This window comes from Coloeus monedula (genome assembly GCF_965178545.1).
Source record: "Coloeus monedula genome assembly, chromosome: 6".
In the NCBI taxonomy this organism is placed as follows: Eukaryota; Metazoa; Chordata; class Aves; order Passeriformes; family Corvidae; genus Coloeus; species Coloeus monedula.
In genome coordinates, this window is record NC_138786.1 from 36,950,226 (window position 1) to 36,970,188 (window position 19,963).

A 19,963-nucleotide genomic window follows, 5' to 3' on the forward strand; every position below is an offset into this window, starting at 1 on the left:
CATAATATGCCTATATACATCTGAGAAAGGAATCAAGAAAAAGGAAATTTTCCTTGTATGGACTCTCACCTATGCTGGATCAAAATCTAACTGGGAGAATACTACCCTGGGTATTTTCATTCACAAAAGAATGACGGTAATTTTCACTGGTTTTTTTGTTACCTGATAAGACAACTTCAACTAGGTCTCCCTCTTGGATATCTGCTGCTGATTTCACCAACTGGAGAATGTTTTCAGAGGTAGGGTCATGGCGGAAGAGCAAGATTTTGTCGTACATTCCATAGAAACCACATTCGGGAAACTGCAAATACAAACCCATGAGAATTTACTATGCTATAAAACACATAACTGTAAAATGCAGAACTGTAAAACACAATTAATGTATAATGAAATTTTGAGGGCAGACTGGACCACTTCTCAGACTGGTACCAAATAGGATATATCTTTTTACATCTATGAAAATATTTATCACTGTATTCTGAAAATGTTTTTTCCCCCAAGCAAGTAAGCTCATTTGCCTTTTTCTTCCTGTGAACAATGCAGTATCCACTAGGAAATGAGACAGAAGTAAATGTGTCCCTCAGCCACTGCTTCTCACACAAGTTCCTGAGTAAAATCACTTAATTAGACCTGGAGCAGGTGTTTGGACCAGATGTCCTTTGGAGTGCCCTTCTAGTCTATATTATATTATTCCATGATTCTATGATCTCTCCCCAGATGTCTGCCCAAAAGACGCTTTGAGACCAAAAGAAATATATTTCAGCTCTGCCTAAGATGCAATGCCTAAATGATAACTCAATATGAAATACCTATTTTTTGAGACTGAAGATACCAGGCACATAAAACAATGCTTCAAAACAATGTTTCAAAACTTAATCATAATCATTTGTTTCAATGCAGAGAAATTGGAGGTTCAAAATCAGATTAAATCCTGTTTAAAATAAAGGTTGTTGAAAACTCTGAGGTTATAAAAATGGAGATTATTATCTAGGTAACTTCTTTTCCTTCTTTTTTTTTTTGTTTTCTGCAGCACAAAAATTAGCATTTTTTTTCATGCTCCCAGCCCAAAGAACTAAGACGACGTTCTGAAAACACAACCAAGAAACCCTTTCCCTGTTACAAAAGAATCCACTCAACTTTACATCAATGCACTACTCCGTGTTTTAGCAACACGCAATGAAAAAAACACAGTGACAAGTAGAGCTGGAGAAATAAACTGGTATGTTTTGAGGTTATACACAAACACAGTGGCATTCCTAAGAATGTTTTTTTATAGAGGCAGTGAAACATTATTCTTCAAAATGGGAACTACTGATCCTTCTCAAAAACTGCAAGGTTTTTCTCATTTCACTGGATTTCAGAAATACCACAGGCATTTCCCTCTTAAATTCATTATGATTTAAATTGTTTGCTCTCTTTATATTCCCATTCCATTTGCTCTTTTCAAATAGTTCTACTTTTTCTACCTAAAAAAAGTTATTTGCAATATTACACATACTACGTATGTATGTAGAAATATGTGTATTGTGAGGTATAATTTAGTACATTATGCAGAAAAAAGTAAATTCAATTGCAGCATTTTTTGATAATTTATATACAAGAAATATCTTCTGTTTGAATTAGTTTTCCCCAGATACACTACTCGCACGTCAAAACAGTCATTTTGATGGGGCGATTCTTCAAACATTTTACAAGGACCAACTGTTGCAACAGTGACAAAAATTCCCTCAGCAAAGCTTATCCCTGCCTACAATAATGCTGATACACACAGACCAAAGTAAACAAAAAGCAGCCGCAGTGCTTGGTACTACACCACCATAAAGAGCATTCAGTTTTGCTAAACACGAGAGAAAATAGGGGAACCATGGTATTGGAGCTAAATTCCCCAATACTAATAAAAGGCCTAATAATAATATACTAATAAGGCCTAATAAAATACTAATGATTGCTGCTTAAAGTACAGTTAAATGGTCATTATAATTGCCAAAATGAGGAAATGCAACACATCTGTAAGAATCAGGAGTGGAAGACTTCTTTCATGGGGTTCAGACACAGGATGTATTTCTGGCTGCTTAACAAGTCATCAGTAGTCATTAAGACATCGAAGCTGTCCATAAACACCTTGTTTGCCTACTCCAAGGGAAAAGTAGAATGAATCACTTTAATGGCCTTTCAGTGTGGTTCAGTCAAAGGTGCATTAGTTTATAAGTGAAACCAGATAAATGACCTTTACAGCATAATAACTTGCTTAACTGCCACACTTTAGCTGTGTATTTCAAATGTGTCCTGCCTCCCCCTACTTAGAAATAAAAATATCAGTTTTCTAACATGATCACTTACCAGCAATTCTAGGTTCCAGATTTAAAATTTAGCAAAATTTCTAAATCAACTCAAGTCTATCCCCAGTCTTGATGTCATTTGTTACCCTCCTGTTTTGGTTTAAGAAAATTTAAAGGGAAACACTCTAAAATGAGTTCTCCCCCCTTGTTTTAACTAATCCCTTTCCACCAATAAGGAGAAACAAAATACAAGTAGATATAAGTGAAAAAATAAATCTACTAACAAGTGAAACTGCAACAGGCAAAAAATAAAAGTAAATAACCATTAGATAGAAAATCACTTAATATCATGAACTCCCCCAGAACAAAGAGAGCCCCAAAAAGGCACTTTTCAAGATGGCACCTGCCACGGGCAACCACTGTGGGGAGAGAAAGGGAAAATGGCATCAGACCCTGCCCCTGAGATGGCATCTTTGCAGGCGATCACACGGTCTGGGAGACGAAGGGAAGCGATGGTGGCAAACCCTCGGGAGGGCAGGAGCTTATGGAGCGGTTCTAGTGGCAGATGGGAAGTGCTGGCGCTTGTGGGGTCAGCACCACTGCCTGCCAGACTGACGATGTTGGTGCTGACGTTCTCCCACTGCGGGTGTGCTGTGGGGGGAGAAACCGGTGTGTCAGCACTGACACGGGGTGACCGGGCCCCAGCGACCAGCTGGCTTTGCAAAGTTCACTCCAAAACGGTTTTTGATTGCAAAATGCAGTTTTTCCGAGTGGCTACTATTGGAAGCCCAGAAAAAAAAACCCCAAACAAACAAAAAAAACACAACCACCCAAAGAAACCCGCTCCAAAGTCAACCCTTCACCTTCAGCAAAGGCTACAAGGAGAGAGAGACTCCATCCTTCCTGGCTCCAACTTGAAAATGGACCTTGGCAACACCCCATTTCCCCGCTTCTGTTTTCCACCTGCCGGGTCCTAAAAAGTCAGTGACAATTTTTGGGCACAGATAGATATGGAATACAATAACATTTTGGGTTACCTACAACACTTCCAGTGTAGAGAGAAGAAATAACTTGGTCTGAGAATGAAAGGCTCAGTGCAACTGAAGAAAGTTCAACATTTGGCTCACTACAGACACTAGAGTTTGGAAAAGCTGATATAATTTCTTTAATAAAATCACTTAGGAAAAAATATCGTATGAAAATACAAATAAGAAGGAATGCAATTACTATTGAAGAGACTATCCAACATGCAATGTGAATCCCTTTAAGGCTTTATTTCTATTTTCCACATTCTTTGCTACTTAAGGACAATTTATTAGAGATGTATAAGACCATTAGGAAGATACATCATTATTAGGTAAATCCTCCATAAACACAAAGGTTCTTTAGCCTAGACGCATTTCATGTCTGAGACACAAGCGTAATCAATTACAGTCTTGCATGTACTTAAAGACTGGTGCCAATAGGAACAGAATAATCCTTTTCTCCTCTGCACAGAACATTACGGATTAGCAGATCTGAAATACAGGAAGGGATAAAATACAGGGAATTGGACTGAAGACAAAGAAAGCTTTGTACAGCTAAGAAATTTTTTAAAATTCTTATCTGTCATCTTAAGAGAGTATCTATTACTGGAGAGCTTTTTTTAAAGGTTTTCAAACAAACATATTATACAAATGTCAGGAACTTGACAGCTGATCTTTCTGTTTTGGATAGAAGATTAAAGTAGGTAACATCACATGACATGAAAAATTTCCTATCTAGTACAAATGGATACAGTTTTGATCAACAGTATGGCTAAATGTGTATTGCTATTCTTTTATTTTATTTATTTATTACCTACTGTAAGTCTGTCTGTCCACAAGCAAAGTTAAATCTTGCATGTGGCTATCCAGAGTGATATTAGGCCAAAAAAAGTGCTGAACTTGGCATGACTGTTCTCAATAAAACGGTTATATCTTACAGAGGACAGTCTGTACTATACATCCACAAGTTCCATTCATTAATTTATGAAATCAAAGGAATTAATAAAATAGTTTGGGTTTTTTTTAGTTAAAACAAACTATCCTAAGAAAATGAAAAAGTATTCTATTTTCTACAAGAGCAGTTAATGTTGTCCAGCCTTGCTATGTAGGTCCCATTTGTTATTATGTTTATGACCCTGCAACAGCCTTACAGTGGAAGCCTGGTGCTGTTCCCTAACTGTATTACTGTCAAGCAGCCTGTAATGTACTACCAGAGGGATATTAGAGGACACTGTCAGAAAACTGCTACACCAGTTATACCATGTATAAACAACTACTAGTCCTAGAACAAACCATTGTCTAATCTGTAACATACTCTTCTGCAGAAATGTAAATACAATACACTGTTTTTCCTCATATTGACAGTTGCATTTAAAAAAAAAAATTATTTGCTCCTATGAAGAAACAAAATTCTGGCAGTAAGTAAACTGATTATTTACCACACTTAAAACTTCAAGGAAGATCCAGTTTGTGTGTCCTGTAGAGCTGCATTTATAAAGCAGACAGATGTAAGTTTGCAGGGTAAAGTTTTTAGAGGAAAATAGCATTCGTGTAGACAAGTAATTATGTCACAATACAGCCAAAATAATTTCAGCCAGCCTGATGAGGAAAACTTGTAATTTAGAGATCATCTCCATTTAAAAATCAGCATTCAGGGATAGCAGATGGGGACTGCTATCTAGCTATCTGCTATCTAGCAAGAAGATGTTTCTGGATCAAACTGCAAGTTATTTTTTTACTTTTCCACTTTAAGGTGAAAAATTAAACATTCTATTAAGAAGAGTATTCATTACTGTGGCTTAGAGTGATTACAAATGTATTCTGAATACAACCCATTTACTACTGGATAGTAGTGATTTAAATTTGTTAGCTTTTAAGCTATTAATAGTTACTGAATGTAGATGCAGCAATCATTCACAGACTGTGAATACTACTTTAGTACTACTTTAATCAATTACATCTCCACAAGAAGTAAAATGCATGTCAAAAGGTGTGATTACCCTAAAATTTTCTTCTAAGAATTTCAACAACAAAAACCTAAATGTTAGTTTTCAGTATTCCCACTCTTGCCTTCCCAACAATGTTTGTCTCATATTATGCCGATAATTTTTCTTTACATGTACTGTAATACAACCACAATAAAAGCATATTATTTAGGAAAAGCATAGCAGACTTTTATTCAAAACACTGAGCATTAAAAAAATGCTGTCTAAACATTCATATAGAACATGTCAATATTGTAGCAGCTTTTATGGTAAAAAGAGGAAGTGCTACTAGCATTCGAAGTCACCTGTAATAAGCACACTGAAATTGTGTGCTTCTTTCATTATCTAAAAATAATACATCACAATTGTCTAGCCATAAAACCTTAAAGAAATAAAAAATAAAATTAATTTTTCCCATGAAAAAGACTGCTGATCAGGATCTCAAGTAATAATTTGTCATTGCCCAGCTTGTGGGCACTTTGGCAGCAGATTGTCCATAAAACACAGGGTAAAAGGAGCCTCAGCACTAATCTTCCTCAGCAGATACAAAACAGAAGCAAGCATTGAAGTGTTTTTACCCTTAGCAACTGTAAACATCTCAAGAAAATCCACCAAAATATTTCACCAATAACCAAAAAGAAGCAAAATGATTATGCAAATTGTGGATTTTCATTTAAAAAGCCTTCAAGTGATACTACAAAAAAAAACTGCAGTCAAATTACAATAAGTAGAACTTCTATTTATAAGTATTCAGTAATTCATTTAATCCACTACCCATTGCATCAGTCAGTAATTTCACTGGCATTGGTCCCTCCACATGCAGCTACAAGCTGAACTATGTACATCCTTAACTGTGCGGTTATTAACAGTTGTTCTCAAAACAAGGATCAAAGAGAAGCTGACAAAAGAAAAGATTAGTTATTTTTAAGATTCTATTTATTGTGACAGTCAAGCGGTTTAATTATTAGAGAATGGAACTTTACAAGACCTGATCTTTCTAAATATTAACGTATCTCCAAATTGAATTGTGAAGCTTTCAAAATTTAATTAATAATAAAAAATCATATACACAATCATCTGAATGGACAACCTACTCAGCCTCCTTTTCTGGTAAACCACAATTTAGAATGGAAATTAATTTCAAAGAAAGGTAAGACTGTCTAAGGTGAAACAACTCTTCACCAGTTTGGTTTAATAATTATGTATTTGGAAGATTAGCACAGTAGATATGTCAAATGAAAACCAGATGAGAAATAAATTTCTTCTACATGAAGAACTTAACTTGGAAGAACTGGAAAACATGTACTCCAAACAATGATGATGGTTTCATTGCAATTAGTAATGTAGTCCAATAGTCAAAAAAGTCTGCTGCTGTGATAATTTTGCAAAAATACTTCTTTCAACATAATAAAATTTTAACATACAGGTAGACAGATTCTCATTGCTAAGAGTGGAAAAGAAAGAAAAAGTCATCTTCCTGTTTCTGTCTTTTTGTATGTTACTACAATTTTGCACATCTCCTGTAAGGGTTAGTTTCTGTTGCTTTATTCTAGGAAGGGATGAAAGGAGTTTTTTTAATTTTTTCAGTCATCATTGAACTTTTCCTTAAAATTAAATTTGCCTTTTTTAGTGATGACTTTTTTCTTCTAGATTAGTCAGATTTTTAGAAGCCCTTAGTGATTACCATAACAGCACCTGCAACAAGAACCTTGATAAAACCTAGAGTCTTTTACAGCACAAAGATACTGATCCAGCACACATAAGGACTGTAGGCTAGACAGCGTCTTCAGAACATGTGGAGATGCTGAGTCACACTGAATGATTGTTAACTTAACTTCCTAAAGCACAAGTAACCTTGACCTAACCTAAACAAAACTGTTGACCTGACCCTAACGTGATACAACTGTTTTGGTACAAAGATATAAATGTGCAAAACTTTTGAGACAATCACAATAACCAAACTGAAACATTTTTCTTTTATATTCTTAAAATAACAGTGCATTTTGTTTTTAGAAGCCAGAATTACCTTTCTCTACAGAGGTCAGAACACAGCAAAATTATGACACTGAAGAGCCAATGTTTCATCAAGAGGACTACCTAAATTTTCACTTAGTTGTGGCAATCATTATTAACTCACTTGGAAAACTCAAGAGATTTTTAGAAGGCTCTATTTTCCAAGCACAAAGCTATCATGAAAACTTTAGTCTTAGGCATAAAGAAAATACCACAAGACTTCATGGGGTTTTTTGTAAGAAACATTCATAAGTATTCAAAGACTTCCTTCACATATACATTACTGCAGTTACTACAAAATAACACGAACTCTGAGTTTAAATAGAAGTTTACACTATGGCTATATAGAACATACGTAGCAACATCTGGGTACAAACAGGAGGTGGAGCTTGCTCCAGCAGTGGTGGCATCTCCATCCAGGATGTCACATTCTGTGCCTGAGACATCTCAGAAATGGTGACTCACCCTAGACCTTTCCTTTGCATTTGCACTTGCTAGGCAGACAAACAGCAAGGATAGGCAATAAACTATTTCTTTCCTTTCTTTCCTTCTTTTTTATTTTTCCCAGGCAGTCTTCAGTTATACAGGAAGGAAAAGGGTCAGAAAATATAACGAGTAGTACCAATCAACTTGATGCTGCCTATGTTGCTGTACTACCCAAGACAGGCTCAGGTCAAGCCCATTTGTCACAGGTTCAGAAAAACAGACAAATGACAGATGAAAAAATATCTTGATTTGGAAAGGCAAAGGGGCAACTGAAGAAATCTTGAAAGGCAAGGAAGAGATGACCAGAGCAAAGAAAATACAGTTAGAAGAGAGGCACGGGAAAGACCTTGATTGTCTCATGACCCTTGAGGACAGCAGCCAAGAACCAGATTTACAAGGGTTAAAGTGGTGAATGGGAACAGCAATATAGGTCTTTGCTCCTTTTTTTGCTTTGCATTCCTAGAAAAGTCTTGGAAAGTTTGCTTTCAATCTAACTGCTAAGTGAAACAGACAAGTTACTAAGAATACAGCAGCTATACCAGCCAGGAGCCATTCTCTGGATCCACAGCTAAGTGGCACAGAAATGGCTCACTGCCACATAGATGACCTCTTTCCCCAGAAGCAGGGAGATGACATTCCCACTCCTTATTTTAAACACTCTCTTACACATGCTAGGACCCAAACTGCCTGGGCATCATCTGAAAGAATGTGATTTGGCACAGTTCAAACTGTAACAGGAAGCATGCAGTTAAACTGAAAAGTTTATGTGATTTTGGCCAATGCTTGAGCCTCTATTCTCATTTTGGTTTATTTATATTTTAGATATAACCCCAGAGAACTATCACCATTTGGTACATTCCTAACATCCAGTTAAGCTTAATGCTTTACTGTAGGCAGTGTTATTCCTTATTTACACTATTCATTATTCCTTTTACCTTTTTACTACAACACTTGATATATGTACATGTTCTATAAAGGACTTGATGCCTGAAGAATGGAAGCTAGTAAGCAGTTTCCTAATGGGCCATCAGAAAGCAGCAAACTTATTGACTGCTTTATGATGTAAACAATAGTTTAGATAACAAATACGTACATACAAATATTTCACTAATTCTGTTTGCAGTGGTGATCTGCTGCAGAAATCAGCTTACTTCATCTCTCTCAGATTAGGAACAGAGTATGTTGCCCACACACACTGACTTGGACTGGCTGTGGAACAATGAAGATCCACAGAATTAAAACACAGCTGAGCTCCTTCACAGAACTATCCATGAAAACGAAAAAACATGGCCATGGTGAAAGATAGAAATATGGCCAATTTGGAGACAGCCTGAACTCTGAACAACCTACTCATCAGCCTTTTTCAATACAGGTTGTTTCCTGTGGCCATTCAGGGCAGGAGTTGTTTCCTTTGTATTTCTTTAAACAAATAGGTTCTCTTGCTACCTATGCCTCCTGCCACTGTATGTCAGTTCGCCTTTTGTCACTCAAACTGCTCACTGACAAAAATACTGACTATATACCACATTACTCATGCTACTTCCATGCAGACTGAAGAACTCCCAGTTCAGGGCAAGCAGCCCTGGGTCTTCTCTCCCTGTTCCTGAATTGAGTCCGGCAAGTGGTTGCTGGCTGGGGTCAATCCACCACAGCAATTAAACATGAAAATCTAAAATAGTAACACTTTTCTCTCAAACAAAGAGAGAGCATAATTAGTGTAACTCTTTGTTCTATCACAAGACACCAATACAGCTATCTCCATTTCCCTAAAAAATACTGGATTTATTTTTCATTGAAACTTATATGGAAGTACTTTACTCTGAATTACTATATACAATGGGTTACGAAAAATATGTTGATTATATGCTGGAAGTTGATTTTCCTTAATACTGTGCAAAGACCACCTTAATTTATAAGAGCTTTTGTCTCTCAAATATAATGTATCTTCTCCAAGACTAACCTTTTTTACTATTATTCCTTCAGCATTTTGTGAATATTCTATTACAGCTTCCAATGCAATGAAGACAATGCAGAGACAAGAACATGTAAAGAAAGAATAAGTTCAATAACTCAGAAACTGAGAAGACTCAAAATAATTTTGTCACACAAAAATTCTATAAGTTAATGTGCCATGCAAATCAAAGCACACTTGTATAGCTGACTGCTCTAACATGTAGATTAAGAGGTTAATTCAATAGAAACATTTAGAAAAGTAATAATAATTAAATCACAACAAGAGTCAGAAGATAAACTGGTTTTTGCATCCTGTTGGTGACAAAAATATCACATCTACCACATCTGCACATGCTGCATTATTTCCCTGAAAATTTTCACAGGCAGAAGCACTGAGGGGGAGCACTAACAGTTACTGTCTTCTCGGTTGTTTCATGCTGAGAGTTTGAGATCTATGCTGATCCATTAATGCCACATTTCTCTAAGACAACGGGGGACCTCAGCAGAAAGGCTCCCACAGTTCCTGTCCATGTTCTCTGTGCAGCTCAACATTGTCCACCCCAGCACAGAATTATGGAGCTTCCTGTGAAATGTTTAGGAGAACGTGACAACAAGTGCCAGATTGTTGACAGGCATCCATTTACGTAGATACTTCACGAACAGATTGCATTTCTCACCAAGGAGGTTGAGAAATGGAGCAGAAACTTTCATGCCCTTCAGCAAACAGGCAGAAAAAGGATGATGAATCACTAACAAAATCAAGATTTTTTTCTAGTTCCTTTAACATAAAAACATCTAAAGAGCCCCTTGCTCACAAGTATTGACTGCTTCTGAAGATGTAGTCTTACTAGTTCTATGCCATATACTACGTCTGGGAAAACAGATCTCTAATTTAATAAAGATGAAAGGAAACAAATTCAAGAGCCAATTCCATACACTACTAATAAAAAAACCAAAACAAAACAAACAAAGCCCCAAACACCCCATTTCTGTGAGAGTGTCCCACCAGATGCATTTCAGCATCATTGATGCACTACATCAATTCAGGAGGCACAGTCACCAGTCACGTACCTCACTCAATAGACTACACAGATGTAGAACAAGTGTCTTTGATCTTTTCACAGACTGCACAACACAAACTGCTTACATGCAGTCAAAGCTTCTGTTTTTGAGATAAGAGATCTAGAAAGATCTAACAAAGGTAAGAGACCTACAGATCACTCTCACTTCCTTATACCTCTGCTCTACTTTCAAAATCAACTTCATTTCCTTCAAGACAGATGCCAGTCTACATAATTGCTTAAAAATAATTTTTGTTTTGCACAGAAACAGAAAATAACATCTCTGATCAAGAGTACTAGTGTAAATAAGGTATTCTCAAGTATATAGTTTACTCCTGAAAAAACAGAATTCCCTCACATTTCAAGTAAAATATTAAGAGAAAAAAATTAATTACTCTTTCATCCACTACCAATATTAAATCTATATTCTTAGAGTATTAGGAAATACACTAAGAGTCATTTGAAAAATATTTATAAAGGGCTCTCTCATACTGAATTTGATAGAAACATGAATGTTTAACAATCATACTGGTTCTAGTTTTAGTACTAATAATTAGTTTGCTCTTTAGTCAGTTTTCAGTTTTACTTCCATTTATTACTAACTAGAACGCCACCAAGTAACAGGATTACTGGGCTCCCTAATTCTGCAAGGAATATAATCAGGAGGGAATTGTAGCAGAAGGAAAGGCTGCGGGCACTCATGTTGGACACCAGTTTAGCATGAGCACCTGTACCTAGAAGCAGGTCTGTATTGAGCATCAGACAACTAACTTAGAAAAAAGAACTCATAATGCTGTGTTATACATACTAATTCCCCATTCCAAAATACTAAGAGGAAGCTGTCCAGAAGACCTAGTAAAAAACATTAGAACAAAAGTGCCTGTAAATTATTGTTTTATGCAAATTTAGCATTGCTTTGTAGCTCTGAGTAAGCCATGTCATGGGAAGTTTGGGTTTCTTTGTCTACAACACCCAAAAGGATTTTCCTTGCCAAACACCTGCTTAGGGATAAGAAAACAATGTGATTTTTTTCTTTTTTTAGCATGACAAAAAATGGCAGCTTCTATATAATAATACAAGAGCTATATATAGGCTTCTAGAGAGTGAATCACTCAGGAAGAGGCCATTTGGGTTCCTGGCCTTCCTACCTAGTTTCAAAGGTGGACTGTACAACTTTTTGAATGCACTCCTAATCATGATACTAGGACATGGTCAGTAAAGAAATGGAAACCACTGAAAAGAGAATGGGATCACAAGCAGACCACAACAAATTTCTGTCTCTGTAATGGGACCATTTGCATCCAGTTCTTCCTTTAATTGCATGTATTCACTGCAGGAGCACACAGGGGCATAAAGATTCAACATACGTCTAAGCCTTCTGTGAATCTAGAAACACACAAAATGAAGACAATTTAAAGATAAGTATATGAATAAACCTTAAGGATAATTTTCTTTTTTTTTTATTGCTTTCAAAAAAATAACTGCATTAAACACATTTTCCAGGCCTCAAAAGAAGCTTTAAAGTATGTCCCCCATACATACAGAATTATAATGTTCAAAACAGAAACTTGATAGCAACAGATATACATAGAAAATTAACAGTTGTAGAAAACCAAGGAAGAAGCCCAAAGTAATGTGGAAATATCACTGTCAGCATACTTAAAACACATTAAAAGTTTTGCTAATACTTTAGAAACAAAAAGAACTTCAACAATTCTACCACCCACAAATATTTATCAATCACTTTCTCATTTGGAGAAAAGATATTATTGAATATTAATGAATAAACACTTTGTACTCTAACATCAGTTGATATGGATGCTGAAAAGGACTCACAAAAGCTGCACATACATTGTCAAGTCCAAAAACAAAACTGAAATACCTGAAAAAGTCAATGGTTGGGTTCTGGAGTAATCAAGATGAAGAAAACTAATTTGCTGCTCTTGATAAACGGACACAGAGCTGTAGGCCTCTCAAAATCATAGAGCAAATGAAAACAAGAAGGACAGTATTACTATTGAACTACCTTGGCTTATGGAAAAACTAGATTACTTGGTTATGTAATGAGGAAAATGCACAAGCACAGTTTAACAGCGGCACAGGTTCAGACTTTGCAAAACGTTATTTCAGACGTGTGGAAACATGGAATACAAACTCCTCTGTTGTAAAAGGGACTCGATTCTGAAAAGCAACAATGAAATTTAGCCAGTGTAGTAAATCACTGGGGAATATCAAAATAGTTTTAAACTGGGGAATATCAAAAGTATATGGATTTACTAACTCTGCTTTTGGCAGCGATATAACTGCGATGGGAAGTCTGTTCATACCTAGCATTTAGAATTCAAAAACCTAGGACACTGGCAAAAGGATTCAGGGAGGACTAACAGAATAATTAAGGAACTGAAAGACATATTCTCCCATACATGGCAGCACGGGATTAAATGGTTTAATTTCTAAAGGCAGGTCAGGATTTGATCATTTTTGATAAGCATCTGTACTAGAAAGTGAAATCTGATTTTCTATTGATTCATCTGCCTAGCAGACAAAGAAACTGCAAGTTCCAAATTCTAGCAGCTGAGACTATGTAGAATTAGATTACACAATAATTAATTTGCTGGTCCAACTTCTTTTTTTGCTTAATTTAAGTATCCAAAACAAGTGCTTACTGAAAAACAAATATGGCTGTGCTATTTCCACATTACAGGATTTTTGTTTCTGATAGAGATACGCTATTTAAAAAGGAGTTAATTCAGACAACTCCTATGGTTTTTTAATACAAAAAAGTATTAGAACAAATTGCCACAATGTCATATTCTTCAACAAAACTGTCAGGATAAATTGGAGAAGGGTAACAGATTTCTTGGGACTCTTCTCAGAGCATCTTTTTCTTTCACTCTCAGGACATCAAAAGAGGTATTTAATACAACAGGTATCTGAAATTATCCTAACACTCATTTTGGCACTGACAAGTCCTCAAATGCAGCAGTCTAGTTCTGTGTGTCCAAAGACAGTCCAAGGACAGCAGCAGAAAAAATTTTGTAGAATGTGCTATAAAGGCAAGATTTAAAGAGCTAACCACTGACTAGGTGAAAGAAGATAGACGGAAGGAGACTTTGACAGTCTTTATTTCTGCCTCTAGATAGGCAGGAATGAGTAAAAATAAATAAAGGGAACTAAAGTTCAATATTAAGAAAAAAGGATAGTTTAACCAGCAACAACTTTTCAAGGGAGCTTGTGATACCTCCATCACTGGATGTTCCCAGAACAGGTTAGACTAAGAAGGGTGCAGACAGAGCTGAATCTGACTTGAAATAGGAAGAAAACCTTTTGGGTCTTTTGAAGTTTTTATCTACAACTGTCCTGAAGGACATGAAAAAACCCTCAACTTTCAGTTCGAAGTAAGAAAACTATGTAAGGTACATTCCTGCAGTTTAATGATCCTTTCTGCAAGTCACATTCCCGTGACTTTCATTTCAGATATCTAAAATTTCCATTGTAAGTTCAATTGGATAAATGCTTCCCCATTTTTTATCCTGAACGGTTGCACAGAGCTCCTAAATAGCTGCCACATTTCACAAGGGAAGTATTTGCATCTCAGTGTGGGTGAATACATGTCCACCCCCATCCAACTAGTACTGACAGATTATTTGACAGTTTAATTTCAGTCAGACCTATCTGCCTCAAGAATATTTTTAAACATCAAGACAAAAGTTGTCTTAGAGTTTAATTTGTCTGGGATGTGCATCTTAGAAATCATATATCTAACACATGAAATGAACACACTGTCAACCCCAAACTCCTGCATGGGTTTGGTTGTTCAAATATCCACTTCCATATTGCCCTACTTAAGTATTAAGTTTTTCCAGTAGAGAATGTCACACTCATTAAATTTCACTTCTCCTACAACTGAGAAGATATTTGACAGTATTGTTCTCAGGCACAACAAGGGACTGGAATTTTTCTCATGGCTCTGCCCCTCTGATTTTGGACTTCAAGTAGGTTCCTTCCTATTGCTTTTGATGAGATGGAAGTTCTCCTGCTGCTAAAAAAATAGTAAATGCTTTTGTGAAAAGATATTGCCTTAATCATGTCTCTGAATATTTAATTTCAAGTGTTGGCTCCTGCCTTCCCACAAACTCCACTTTTTAAAAGTCTTTTTTTAATGCACTTTTCATTCATTGAGCAGTGTTAACAATTTTCAGTTGCAGAACTGTATTCCACAATTGATGCTAGAACTTTTTAAGAAAGCATCTTTTTTCTTCTTTTATAGTCATCTTCCTAAGAATCGCGTAAACAAGCCCATAAAATAAAGGGATTTTTTTTCTTACTTAAAATCAGAATGGTTAACTTATAAATGATGCAGAGAAGAAATTTACACTGAGAACAAAAAGGTCAATCAGCTCCTTGAAGCTTCTGGTTCACAGGATATTTTCATACAGAATACCATATTAAAAATATATTGCTTACAGCAAGGAAATCATGGCTTCCTGCCTTTTATAGAGAAATTTAAGTCTTTGGCATTAACTACAATATTTGAAGAGCACTACAAGCAAAGTCAAAATTCTGTTTCTGCCAGGGGAAAAGCAGCTGTCACAAACTAGGAAAACTTTTTAGACCTTCATTTAACATATAAAGAAACCCTTCTAAGTTCTAAAAACAAAAGAGTCATTGTAAAATAATCTTATTTGCTTGAAGTCTCAGCCATTTGGCACCCACCCAGCCAGGGTGAAAAGACAGACACTTAATACACAAAGAGCCTAGCAACTAGAAGTCTGCAGGGAGCAGGAGATTGTATTGCCAGCAACTGAGTGATCAAGATCTCATATATTAAAAAGGAATATACAAAATTAGGTGTTCATGGGCCACCTTAGTTTCTTGGAATAGACAGAAGCAGGAAGATGGGCAGTAACAATCATAGTCAAAGGGGGCAGACACCTGTATGTCCTGTAAGCTGCATGACCCGACAAATGTGAGTAAAAACGTTAGATTAACTTCTGACAAAAGGAAAATAGAGGGACCAACACAGCTAGCTTCATTCACCACCATTTTAAAAACCTAGTAACTCCGTTAAGCTCCTCATTTTCTTCTCAAAGTTGAGACACACACCTATCCTGGTATTTGGCAAGACAAAAAAAACATTCTGAGTTTTTTCATCTGAACTTTTACATTTCCCCCCCACCCCAGCAGAAGGGGCAGCAAGCAAAGTGACAAGTTAAGAAAAAAAAAAAAAAAAGAGTAATGTCATTTTTTATTCAAAAGTAGTGGTGGTTAATCCATTTAGCTCTGACCACATGCATTTTACTTGTGTGGCAGCAAGCCATGAATTCTCAGTGCCCCTCACAAGGAGACTCCTGGCCCACAGCTTCTGACAATATGCCAGAGTCCAAACCAAGCCAGACCAGCTGTAGCTGTACATTCTTTACATGTTAAACCCAACAGAGTTTCCCATGCCCAATACTGAACATTCAAGGTGCTGCATACACAAACACCTACTGTCACATGCTACCTAACACCCTAAGGAGCCAACCAGCTCCAATATTTTACTTTCTCCTCAAGCACTGAAGGGGTCACTGTTATCATAACAACATTTTAATTATCTTTTAGAAGTACAAACCTAAGTATTTTCCCACAACACGTTCAACTGTTTTGATTCTCTATAAGTGGCAGTGTTCTTACTATGCATAATAAAACCATGAAATAATGGATGGATGTGTTATTATGACAAACAGATCCCTTTCATTGTATCAGATCCTCTGTACCTGCACAGAGAAAACTTGGGGGGGTTGTCCTTGCAATGTTTACCAAAGTACTCTAGAGGTAATATTTATGCTTTGTGAATGGTTTCTCTTTTTTTCCTCACACCAACAAATAGTTTTACTCAACTAATTACATATTATCAGCAGGTAATTTCACCTCAATTATTTTTTGCCTCTAAAACCAGCAAGTGCACAACTGTGAGAATAAAGCTATAAACATTTCAAATGAGCACTGATTTGACTGCAGTGATCCAGCATGCTGAGTTGAACTGCCAACATGTATGGCTTCAATAATAACAAGTGACATTTCAAAACCCTAAAGCAGTCACTGAAGAATGCTTCGGGGGTTATGTCACCTTTATGCAATGTACCATTAGAAGCATACATTGGTCATTAATTACTATGCTTCAATAAGGTAAATAAGCACTTGAAACTGGATACTATGCACTGACAGACCAGTGTTTGACTTTCTGGAATTTTCAGCAGGGTAAACTAACAACTGAGGCCATAATTTTTAAAAGCATCAGGTAATTGCTTGTATATATCTAACTTAAAATAGATCTTTAGGAACTAGATTAATTTGGTTTACATTAATTTCTTATTGCTGTGCTAAGCACTTGTAACCTGTACCACACCAAAACTTAAAATGTAATAAGAAAGCTAAAAAAAAGTCAAATGAAAAGAATCAGACCTGTCCATTAAATGGATGCATATAAGCAAAGGTTCTATGTATATTTGATCACATTTTCCACCCCAAAAGGTTCACCAGCATCATCATTTCTACCAGTGACAACTATGCATGGAGGAGAAAAGGAGTTTTATTATTCACAAATAAACTCAAAACCCAGTAAAATGAACAAAAATTAACAAGTAGCAAAAAGAAAGCTTAATGAAATAAAAATAAAATGCCTGTATTGTTATGTAGAGGGACATCTGAATATAGACCAAATTTCTAGGGCCAGAAACAATTTTGCATGCACAGACGTGGCATCACAGGCAGGTGCATATTTAAATTACATGCACATGTACATTCTTGGTTTCTGACCATTCCCTCCCTTCCCGCCCACTGGTCCCTCTTTGGACAGATCTGATTAGAGACTGAAGATCATCTCAGCCCACAGCCACAAACCTAGTTGCAGCAAGAAGTTCTGTTTACAGCCTACGAAAATCTGTGCAGATAATCTCCCTCAAAATGCAAAAAAATACACCACTCTAAAAAAGTTACATTACAGAGAAAGCCATAATAACTGAATACTTACAATGATACGGCAGAAAACACAGATACACAAGGTTTGAGCAGTCTAGAAACATTCTAGAAATATTCTTTGCAACCATATATTTTTATTTTCTTGTAAAGGGAAGTAGACAAAATGTTTAATGTTCTTTAGTGCAATAATGCATCTGTCATTCCTCACCATTACTCAGAATGTTTCCAATTTGCAAACTTGCCTATATTTTGCTAAATCTTATCCTAAATACAGTCCAGTTCCCTTTTTCGTTCTAAAGATTTTATAACCATGTAAGTGGACGAAAGTGACCACTTTGCAAGGGTTGTCTCATGAAAAAAAAGCTGGGCAAATCACTCACAGCTTTGTCTGCCTACTGGGTATAACAACCAAAGAGCCCACGCCAACTTCACCACATCACATCAGCCTCTTCCTCCCTTCCCCCTGAACTACACAGCTGGATCCAAGAAAAAAGCATCTGATCTCACCCAAAAGTCCACACAACCAAAGTAATGGAATCATCCAATCCTGAATGGAACTGGTTGTGTTTATGAAAAAGCTGAAGTGAAAAAAAAAAGAATGATTTATGCTGTTAAGATTAATTATTAAACAGAAAGAGAAGTCTTCACACTGGTATTTTAAAAAGAAGAAAAAAAATAAAAATTTGCCAATGATTACTTCTGCCAAGCTGGAAAAATATCCTTTTTGTTTGAAATGAAATATGCATAAATATACAGGAGTGACAAAAGACTATTTTTTTTGCTTTCAGAGCACTATAATTTTACTTAAATGGTAGGTGTTCTTTCTAAACAGAATGGCATTTCAAAGAGGCACCCAATCCTGTATTTTAAATGCAACAGTCATCTCTGAAACAGGGTCTTGAAGAAAATTTCAAAATAGCAAGAAGCAAATTAGCAAAAAAACAAACTTATCAACTCTACTTTGAATAAAAACATAATCATGAGGAAACAAATGTACCTCTCCCTTCCCCCCTTCTCCTTCCTCTAAAGTCTGTGCCTGCACAAAGATATAAGAAGCCACTAAACCACAGCGTCCCACGCCTGCCAACCGCAATGGCTAAATAACTCACCATGTATCAGCAACATTTTACATGAATGTATTCCCTTGAGATTTTGAAATAAAAAATGTATACAGCAAAATGATCACTGAAATTAAATGAGAAAATTTTAAAATCAACATCTTTTAACAATTAATTTTTCTTTACTAGAAAGGGTGAGTTTATGTATTCATTCAAACATACAGCACATCTCTTTACAGTGGCTTGAGTAGGCAATCAGGTCAAAGAGCTTTTTCCCTAGTAACAAAAATAGCAAACTTGCTACATAGGTTATTTTCACTAATTGATTCTGATTGATTAACCTCCACAACTATGATTAGAGGAAGAAGAAAAACGAAGGAATATTGAAGATGAATTTAAATAACAAGAACATTAAGTTTGGTCAATGCCAGTGAATGATTGTGATGAGAGAAGAACAGGGCGCAAAATTCCTTGAACACTGATTTCAGAATTACAATGAAGATCTTAATCTCATATTCAACAACTACCCCTCTCCTACCCCTAAAGAGCAGCAGAAAAACATTTTAGACTGTCTTCCAACTGGGGTTCTTTGCAAAGCCTAAGAACGTAAAAGGGAATGCATTTCGCATTTCCATCCACAATTATATTATATCAAAGGCCAATGACAGTTCAAATTTAGAGACTTCTAAAGTTGACGCTTTTATTTAGCTGTTTCTTTTATGCCATGCTTACTCCTTTTAAAATATTAGTGATTTCCTTTACACATTGTTACCTACTATATGAGCTAGTGTATCTTTTCAGCAATAAGACATAAAAATACTCTTTAACTGTTTTTTATAGAGTGATAAAACCATAGCATACCAGACCTGACTAGGCAGTGGTATCTTTCGTATGGCTCCTAGCAGCTACAAGGTGTAGCAAATATCCTAGGAATGGATGAGACAAAGGGAAATGAGAGGCTAGAAACTGGGACAGACATACTTATGTACTAAATCCAAAGATTTCAGCACCTGTACCCTGAGTTCTGACACATGCTATATATATAATTTTTATTTCTACCATTAAGGTTTTTTAAGTTTCATAATTTTTACAATTTAAGAAATGCAGTGGAAAGCTGGGCTTCACTAGATTCTTGCTATC

The 19,963-nt window shown here is 36.1% G+C and overlaps 1 protein-coding gene across 1 annotated transcript in view; it reads right to left on the reverse strand.

Annotated features, from left to right (window-relative positions):
- PRKD1 (protein kinase D1) overlaps positions 1 to 19,963 on the reverse strand; it is a 120,272-nt gene that overhangs the window by 57,713 nt on the left and 42,596 nt on the right. Inside the window, exon 2 of the mRNA XM_082283044.1 lies at positions 163 to 301. Within this exon, the coding sequence (XP_082139170.1) occupies positions 163 to 301 (139 nt within the window). The remainder of the gene's footprint in view (positions 1 to 162; positions 302 to 19,963) is intronic.